The sequence below is a fragment of the Pygoscelis adeliae genome, unplaced genomic scaffold (assembly GCF_000699105.1).
Source record: "Pygoscelis adeliae isolate BGI_AS28 unplaced genomic scaffold, ASM69910v1 Scaffold399, whole genome shotgun sequence".
Classification (NCBI taxonomy): Eukaryota; Metazoa; Chordata; class Aves; order Sphenisciformes; family Spheniscidae; genus Pygoscelis; species Pygoscelis adeliae.
The window spans coordinates 1,380,341-1,389,994 of record NW_008825609.1 but is presented as its reverse complement, the minus strand read 5'-3'; the positions used below and the strand labels follow the sequence as shown (position 1 = coordinate 1,389,994).

The window sequence follows — 9,654 nt, the reverse complement described above, 5'->3', positions numbered from 1 at the left end:
CTGGAAAACATACATCTATAGCATTGAAACTATAGTGCATAGATGGAGGGCATGGTCCCGCTAAGAGCAACTGGAAGCATGGCAGAAGATGCCAAGCAACAGTGTGGCGCAGCCCGGCACAGAAGGAGCTGATTAAGCATGCACAAAAGGGAGCCGTGACTTGGATGCAGACTGTAGGGCTGTCAGCCACATTGTGTGCCGTTTGCTCTCCAGGACACAGCCTTTGGTCACCAGCAACCAGGCTCTCCCAAGCAGAGACGCTTGCGTGACTGAGCCGCTGCCAACCGGAGCTGTGGGGGGAAGTAGGGATGAGCTGTGATGAGAAACAGCTCCAGAGCAGAGAGCTGCAGCTGCGGAGTGGCTGGCTGCACCCGGGGTGCCAGCAGTAGTTAGGGGCCCTGCAGTGTCGACAACGGCCAGTGAAAAAAGCTGACGCCCGAAGAAGGGCGAAAATTGTCTGTGGTTATAAATCTGGCTTTTCAGCTATTGGGAAGGGGGCTTGTTCAACAACTTGGAGGAACGCAAGTTTTGAATGTGTGAAGGGACAGGACTTCACACTCTTTTCCCAGCCATCTGCCACTTATCAACCCATATTTCTGTGAGTAAGCTCACATCGGCCAGAATGACACCCCATCCCATCCCACTTTCCAACCTTCAGCTGTTCGCCCCTGCCTGGCACAGCCTCCTCTCTTGTGGTGAAAGCATTCCTGTTGCTGAGCATCAGACCAATGTGAAAATAACTGAGTTTTTTGCAGCACCAGCTTACGTTGGGTTTGCAGAGCTATGGAGCAACTCTGATGTGGATCCTCCCACTCCTTCCCTTCTACTGAGACAGACAGACAGACAGACAGGAGGCTCAGGCAACAGTGAAAGTGAGGTCTGCTGGAAAGCAATTTCAGCTGCACTTCTTTCTATCCAGTTGCATTTTTTCCTCTTACCATGCCCAGCACCGAGGCCTCTAGGTATCACCCAGCTGTGTGTTAAAGGACAGGGTAGTAACTGGTCTTGGTGGGATGGATGGTGGCAGGGATGCACAACTCACACTCCGTTTGTACAAGGAACTGACAGGCAGTGGAGCCCCTGGTAGTTGCGATAGAAAGGAAAAAGGACAGAGAACATTTGACATGAATATTATGAAATGAAAGAAAAATCTGGTGTCAATTCACTCCAGCCAGCATAATGGGAACACAAGGCAGAAGCCTCCTACTTTTAGATCTATTTTCAGCCTAGAGAACAACAGTCCAGGAGATGAGAGAATGAAAGCCCTAGACAGATGACTTACTAGGGATGTCTCATTTACTTATTGCACCTGGCACAGCATCCAAGTTCAAGATACAAGGAGCGGATAAGGATGATTCTTTGCAGATACCTTACTGTTCTGCATTGCAGAACATTGCCAGGGCAGGAGGAGGAAATGTGGATAGTGAATAGGATGCTTCCCTGTTGCTGAGCTTGAAGGTTTGCTGCCAGAAGTCGTCCCAAAGTAACTCACAGGCTCCTTTTCCAGGGAGCTGTGTTTCTTCCTAAGTCACTAACAGAGATGAGACAGATTTTCCTGCTGCTGTTTGTGTCCCATTGCTGGAGACACTGTTCTGGAAAGCTTACGTCACACCTACAAGTAGTAATGGCAGAGTTTTGTACTGCGTCAGCAAGCAGCACCGGGGGTCAGCCTCAGGTCCTGCCACTTCAAAGATTTGCTAGCCAGGACCATGTGCTACTTGCAATGACCAGCCACTTCCATCCCTGGCTTGACCTGAGGAACAAGTGTGCTTTGGTAGGAAGGACTGTGCTGCTGCTGCCAGGTCATCAGCAAGTGACAAGTGACCTTTGGGATGCGGAAGACCACTTCTGTAGAGAGTTCTCTTGAGCATCCTTAACACCAGGCTGCCCGAACAGATAACCGAGAAGAAAGCAGCTCAAAAACCTGCACCAACAGGTAGATTTCCAGCAACATTGGCTCAAGGGCATTCAGAGTTGCCTGTGGCCAAACAGCAGTCAAACACTGTATGGGATTGCTCAATGACACAGGTCCTTTTATCCCTGAAATTGTTGAGGCAAGGCAACTAATGAGACTGTGGTGGATTACAAGGCAGTGAGCATCGGGAAGCTCACCCTAAACACAGCCTACGCTCTCCACTGGAGGAGTATGGCCACTCCATCCCATGAGACGTGTCAATCTCCAGGTTACCAAGGCTGTGGCAGACACGTGGTCCCCTAGTTGTACCATTTTTCACACCTCCACCCCCGAATTTTGTGGGTGCATAAGTAGGGACTGGCACTGTTCCGCACCGCTCCCAGGTTCTGCTCAAAGTTAGCTGAATCAGCAACTTCCATGCATTAGGCCAGAGAAGGGCACCAAGTCAGGAACACCTCTGTTTCGTGAGGAAAGGGCACCTTGCCAGGGCCACAATCAATGTTGTCCTAGCAGGTGGGAAATCTCTCATCTACAGCCCACGAAGACTCTATTTTCTCCGGCATCCATACCGCAGGAATAAACCACTTAACTCGCACACAGGCAGCTGTAGTACAACAGTGGAGTGCAACTGGAGGAAACAGAAAACAGTACCTGAGTTGTTTCAGGTTACTTGAAACAGGTGAAGTAGGGAAGTACTACCTGCCCCTGGATTTTAACCGGGTACCACTTTCTGTGCAGCTTCTGTGGGAGCCAGGCCAGAGGTTCAGCAAGGGCTGGTGAGCAGAAAAGCTGGCACAGGACTTTGGGCAACCTGATTTACAGCCTGATGGACAATGGTGTCCATTTAAAGGACAGGTTTCTCTCACCCATGACAAGAGAGCATCTCAGTGCTCAGCAATATCCTATTTACAGAACAGAAACTGCTATTTGCTGGAGCTGCACATCTAGCAGACTAAATCACGAGGCAGAACAACCTGGATGGTTGCAAGCAGCTGCCCCGTGATCTGGGAATGTTTCTGGCATCAAGCCTCCCTTGCCTCCATGCTGAAGGCTTACAAAGCTGACAGTGCTTTGCTGTGGGGGTATACTGAAGCTACAAAGACCAGTATAACTCTCTAAGTTGGTGGAGTTATTAATCGCTTTTAATTGCTCTCAGCAGGTTCAGCTGTTCAGTGTCTCCCAGGGATTATACGGAGCGCCAGAATAGCTTGCCTGCCAGGAGCGCTTCCAATACATTATCCACGCACAGTTCCCAGGCAGGCAGAGTCCAACAACACAGCAGCAGTTCCTGGGTGTGCATAGCCACGCAAGTCTCCTGGGCTGGTTGGCGAGTTTGCTGGGGTCAGAGTCCGTAGAGCGAACGAGGCAGCGGGAAGGAAGGAAAAAATGCATAATGACACAGGGATGGCAAAGGGGTACCTGAAACCCCATGTTATGGGGTAGAGGGGGCAATGCCTTGTGTAAGGAGTGAGGAGAAGGAAGCTATGCTGCGGAGGAGGGACTTCTACCCACACCGCTGCTGGAGGAAGAGCAAACGCTGGCTGCCTCCCCAAGGCAGGCAGTAACAGGCTGCTGCTCCTCACCTTCTCCTCCTCCTCCTCCTCCTCCTCTCTGCTCCAGCTGCTGCGGGACAGGGTGGCGCCAGAGGTGCCTGCCTTGGCAAGGGGGGACTCTCACATCAGGTTGGGCAAGTATCGAGCAAGTTCCTACGATCATGATCCTTTCTTGGCTCTGGAGGCACTTTCCCATGCAAAAAAACCTCCTCTGTCCTGCCAGTCCCAACACTTTCCAGATCCTCCCAGTTCTCTTACTGTGTCATGTGGCTGAACACTAACAAATTCCCAGCCAGGATGATCATTAGTTCCTCATATTAAAGGCATCTACTCACCAATTAACATCTTTGGGCCCATTTGTTGTCTTCCTGAAGTGCCAGTCACTTGACCAACTTGATAAACTTCTATGATGAAATGGCTGGCTTGGTAGATGAGGGGAGAGCAGTGGACATTGTCTACCCTGACTTTAACAAGGCCTTTGACACTGTCTCCCATAAGGTCCTCATAGATAATCCAGTGGAAGTATGGGCTGGGTGAGGAAACAGTGAGGTGAACTGAAAGCTGGCTGAATGGCCAGGCCCAGAGGGTGGTGATCAGCGGCATAAAGTCTAGCTGGAGGCCAGTAACTAGTGGTGTACCCCAGGGGTCAATACTGGGTCTGATCCTGTTTAGCATCTTTGTTAATAATTTGGATGATGAGGCAGAGTGTACCCTCAGCAGGTTTGCTGATGATACAAAACTGGGAGGAGTGCCCGATACACCAGAGGGTCGTGCTGCCGTCCAGAGGGACCTTGACAGGCTGGAGAAATGGGCTGGCAGGAACCTTGTGAAGTTCAATGAGGAGAAGTGCAAAATCCTGCACCTGGGAAGGAATAACCCCAGGCACCAGTAAATGCTGGCGACCACCCAGCTGGAAAGCAGCTTGGCAGAAAAGGACCTGGGGTCCTCTTGGACACCAAGTTGAACACGAACCATCAATGTGCCCTTGCAGCAAAGGACGTTAACAGTATTGGGCTGCCTCTTCGGACAAGTGTTGCCAGCAGGTCGAGGGAGGTGATCCTTCCCCTCTACTCAGCACTGGTGAGGCCTCACCTGGAGTGCTGTGTCCAGTTCTGGGCCCCCAGTATAAGAAAAACAGGGACACACTGGAGAGAGTCCAGGGAAGGGTCACAAAGGTGATTAAGGGAGCATCTCTTCTATGAGGAAAGGCTGAGAGCGCTGGGACTGTTCAGCCTAGAGAAACGAAGGCTCAGGGGGGACCTTGTCAATGTGTATAAATACCTGAAGGGAGGGTGCAGAGAAGATGGAGCCAGGATCTTCTCAGTGGTGCCCAGCGACAGGACCAGAGGCAATGGGCACAAACTGAAACACAGGGCACTGTGTTCCTCTGAACATCAGGAAACACTTTTTTACTGTGAGGGTGACTGAGCAATGGTCCAGCTGCCCAGAGAGGTTGTGGAGTCTTCATCCTTGGAGATAGTCAAAAGCCATCTGGACATGGTCCTGGCCTGCTGGCACAGGGAGCGCTGCTTGAGCAGGGGAATTGGACCAGATGACCTCCAGAGGTCCCTTCCAACCTCAGCCATTCTGTGATTCTGTGAAAGGGAAGAAAGCAGTATGCTTGAGAAGGAACATAGGAAGCACCTGTTAATATGCCAATGCCAGGAAAACAGGAGCATGATGAACATTTCAAACCAGGGGACGTCAGGTTGCCAAAGCCTCAGTGCCCTAGAAGTCAGGCCGGTGAGAGCAGTCTAGCCAGAGGTCACAAAGCAGTAGGGGAAAGCAGCAGATGGCCATGGAGGAGCACACACAGACTGCTTCCAGGTTACCTGCCGTCGAATCATGAACGCTGCACACAAATGGGAGCAGTATAGCTCGGTCCACTCTGGCTCAAGGGATAGTTTCCTATGGAAGCAGGCTCACCTACTCATATATCTTGACCCTTTTCCACATTGCCCCAAGCTCCCAAGAGCCCAGAGAGACTTCCCGCAGCTCTCTGCCTTGTCCACCTGTCCGTGCCTAAGGATGGCTGGAGTCCGGGAGACAAGATGAAGTTGCCTCTCCCCCAGCCAGGGGAACGCAGGCATCCTTAGCCTCTCCCTGGGCCTCACCCAGGGCTGCTTACATCATCCAGCCAGCGGTTGCCACAGTAACTGCAGTTATGGATGAAGGATACGAGGTTCCTGGGGTAACAGAATGACTGCCACCCGCCTGGCTGTTGTCTCTATTGCATGGCAGGAAAGGATGATACAGTTTTCTTAAGGTGAGACCTTCCCCCCCCTCCCCCAAGCCGGGCTCCCCATCCACTCCACCCTCTGATGCGCTGCCGCAGCTCCACTCTCCACAGCCCTGTGCTCCCTGGCAACTGCACCGCTTCCTTGAACACTCAACCCAAGAAGAAAAACTGCTTTAGACAAGAAGAAATCAACCTACCCAGGCAGGAGCCATCATTTTTTTCAGTTTCAACAGCAGGTGTGCTATGCAGCCCCACCAGACCCACCCCACAGGGAACCAAGGCCTGACCCCCATGAGGATCACAGACCCCTTAGTGTTAGTGGCTGAATGGATGTCTGAAGGGCTTGGATGGAGAACTCACCGGCCCTCAGGGACCCTTGCAGTCTAGTTTCTAATAAGATCTGCTCACACTCACCTTCGTTACATGCAGGAGCGATAGTAGCAGAGGGAAGCCACACAAAACCAAAGCCTGGCAGACCTTATGGACCCCTATAGGGCTGCTCTCATCCCCATTCAAGGCAAGAGCAGCCCCGTGGCTAGAGGCAGCACTTATCCCTCTGCTTCCATGGCTGGGGAGAGGAAGCATTTACAGGACGCAGGTCACCCCTGCCTGGTGCCCTCAGCTACATGAAGAACCAAGGGAAGGCCAGGTAAAGCCTCTTCCCCTTCTGCTCCAAGTCCACCTCTGCTTCATAGCAAAGCCCTCAGGGAGAGGTGCACCAGATCAAAAGAAGTTACATGGTCGTAAGAGATAGCATCAACCATGGCCTCTGCTGAGCTCTTGTTTTCAGCAGCAGCGGCATGAAAAAGAAAACCTACTCTGCAGGCTCACCATTTGGGATCCAAAGGATGAACTCCAAAGTCTCTTTGGAGAGGGCCCAAACACAGGCTGTTATGATCCGATTAGCTACTGGATCCCCTTCTGTTTCCTGGTGTGCCAGCCTGGGAGACCACAGCCTCCAAACTCCCATCTGCTGGCTGGGAGAGCTGGAAAGGACAGAGCAAACAAGGCAGAGAGCACGAGAAGGACTCACCCTCAAAGCACCCTAGAAAATAGGGGACAACTGCCGGGGATGCTCTTGCTGTGCGCCATCTCCTCTGTACACACACATGTAACCAACTCAGCCTGTGCAATTTGCAGCCATACTGAGCATTCCCAGCTGTGGCCCCAGGTCACAACAGCAGCGCTCCCGAGTTTCAGCCTGACACAAGAACTGAGAGCTCTGTACAGTAAGTCAGGGTCTGGGTATCTCTAATTAGGCAGCCGGAGTTAGCAGACACATTAGGTCTTGATCTTGCCTCTGCTTCATGATGCAAGTGTTGGTCAGGCACTCATTAAGGGAGTACCAGTCCTCTAGTTGTGTAATTGGAGAAAGAACAGACAAAAGGGAGAGACAGATGCATACCAAGGGGACTGATTAAGATGACAGGCAGTCTTTAGAGAGCTCTTTGGTGTTCTTTGTTTTGGAGGGCCATTTCCCGAGTTATTTTGGAGGCAGGGGGGAGGGGGGGAAAGACACTCAGCACCTGGAATTATCCTAGGGCCAGTAAGTTGCATCTAGTTCTGCCACATGAGCTGACACAGCACTAACTTACACCCAGGCTGGTTATTCAGCTGAACAGCTGATCTCTCAAGTGGAAGATGTGATGCTTGGTTACCACCAACAGCTGTTAAAGGGGCTGAAGGATTTGGCTCCCATATGAGGAAGGGAGACAAAGTACCTTCAAGCAATTTCAAACGCTTTTCTTACCCAGTCTGTTTTCTCCCTCTGGCCTGGGACCACAGCCGAACTCAGGGAGGGGACGCAGGGCATGGCAAGCTACAGTGCAATGAAGATCACTTCCAGGGGTACAGTGACACCCACCTCTCCTTCATTCAAAGCTTAGCGCAGTCAAGAAGATCCACAGCAAAACCTTACCTGGGCAGTTCTTAGCCCTCTGCAAGCTAGATGCGTGTGACAGATTGCACCTCACCCCTAGACCTAGCAGAGCAGGACACCACTGCATTGGGGTCCACCTGACTAGCAGTGGGCAGACATCAGCTGCAGCACAAGAAGTCATCGTTCCCCAGCAAGGAATCACCCGTGCTGTGAAATGCAAAGGCAGCTGGCAAAGATCACATCGCTCACTGCTCCAATTCACCTGGCTGGACCCCACGCCCTAACACCGTAGCCCCACCGGTCACCTCCACCCTCAACTCCAGTTCTGACACCCCAGTAAGAGACAGCAGCAAACAGCAGCACGCAGACACTGTCCACAAGACACTGTCTAGCCCTCTCGTCTACCCAGCAGCACCCCCTTGAGTAAGGAAAGGTCTTGCCATGTCCTCATCTTCGAGGGCTCAAAGATACCCACGCCGTTCTCATCTTGATGGGACCACAGGCAAAAAAAGAAGGCCATTTCCAGCCTACGCTCACACTTTATTATATACAGAGACACGGTGAGTGTAAGAACATCAACATGGGACATGGACAGTAAGGGAGGCCCAAAGGCACTGCCCCCTGTCCCCTTGGTGCAACCAGTCAGCATAGTTTATACAAATAATACAGTATTTGAACAATAAATAAGTTTGATAAATAAGATCAAGAAATTAAAAAAACATAGAAAGACAAAGCAGCAAGGAATGATTTTGAGGGCTGTGACACATTCACAGCAGTGACAATACCACCAACACCTCACCTGCACACCAGCAGCTGAACAGACCCCCATCAGCCCTTTTCTCTCACCGTACTATGGCAAAATCCACCAAGGAGGGGGAACCGGGGAGAGTTGTATAGTTCACTACTGCTGTGCTGTTGTGGCCTAGGAGCCCTCTCTCCTTCACAAGCCCCTTTGGAAAGGGTGCTTGAAAACAAGGTAGAACCGCAGACCCGCCGTGCACAGTCACAGCTTGTCTGTTTGGCACAAAAACCCCCCTCAAACCAGTCTCTTCCCTTTCTATAGTCCTTCACATGGACACTGGCACAGTTATTAACTGAGTCAGGGCAGGGGGTGGTGGGGGAAACATCTCTAAGGAATGGGGGAGAGATGAGATGAGGCAATGCTCCCTTTCACTCGTGGGAGGCAGCGATGCTCTCATTCATCGCTCCAGAACGCTCCTTCCACATGCCCTGGCACCAATGGAGACCGGGTGGGTGACAATGCCAGCCAGTCCCCTGGCAAGGAGGGGATTACCACAAGGACTGCAGGGATGCAGCTCAGAAGTCGAGAGTTACGAGTGAAGGGACAGCAGTAAAAGGCCGCCACTGGTTATCTAAGAGAAAAATAATAGTAAGACAGCCGGTCCCTAACTCCTGCAGGAGGAGAGGCCACAGGTACACACTGATTTGACCTCCCCGTCAGCCTCAAGGCCTCCAGCTTTCTCCCAGAGATGCTGGCAGCTGGCATATGAGGGAGAGAAGGACTCCGTCCGTCATGGATAGCTCTCAGCAGGAGACAACTTGAACCCTGCCCCCTCCTGCCAACCCCCATTTTGCCCCCAAAGAAGGGCGTTGGAATGTGAAGAAACCGGGAATTGAGGGGATAGGGCAGTGAGAGAAAAATGGGAACAGATGGAGATCTGGGATGGGGAACCCGACCCCTCTGCCCTCATATATACAGACTGCTACTCATCCAGGCCCGGTATCAAGTCTGCAATGCTGTCCACATAGTAATTGGGCACCAGATCCTTGGCAGCGGCACTGTCGCTGGCCATGTAGGCCTGTGCCTCTTCCAGGCGGGAGACACCCGTCAGGGTGAGGATGGTAGAGAGGCCGCAGTTCTTGCCGAAGAGGATATCTGTCTCCAGACGGTCTCCCACCATGAGGGTGCGGGACGGGTCAACGCCGAAACGCTCCACGATGCAATCAAACATGTAGGTGTTCGGCTTCCCCACCACCAGCGCCTTGCGGCCCCAAGCGGTTTCCACCGCGGCCGTGAGGCTGCCCGTCCCTGGAGGGGGGGGGGAGG

General features: G+C 52.2%; 1 protein-coding gene across 1 annotated transcript in view; it reads right to left on the bottom strand.

Moving 5' to 3' along the window:
• Nucleotides 1–8,104: 8,104 nt before the first annotated feature.
• Nucleotides 8,105–9,654, bottom strand: part of LOC103924182 (SH3 domain-binding protein 1-like) — a 13,446-nt gene continuing 11,896 nt past the window's right edge. Inside the window, exon 16 of the mRNA XM_009332662.1 lies at nucleotides 8,105–9,636. Coding sequence (XP_009330937.1) covers nucleotides 9,311–9,636 — 326 coding nt within the window. The 3' untranslated portion in view covers nucleotides 8,105–9,310. The remainder of the gene's footprint in view (nucleotides 9,637–9,654) is intronic.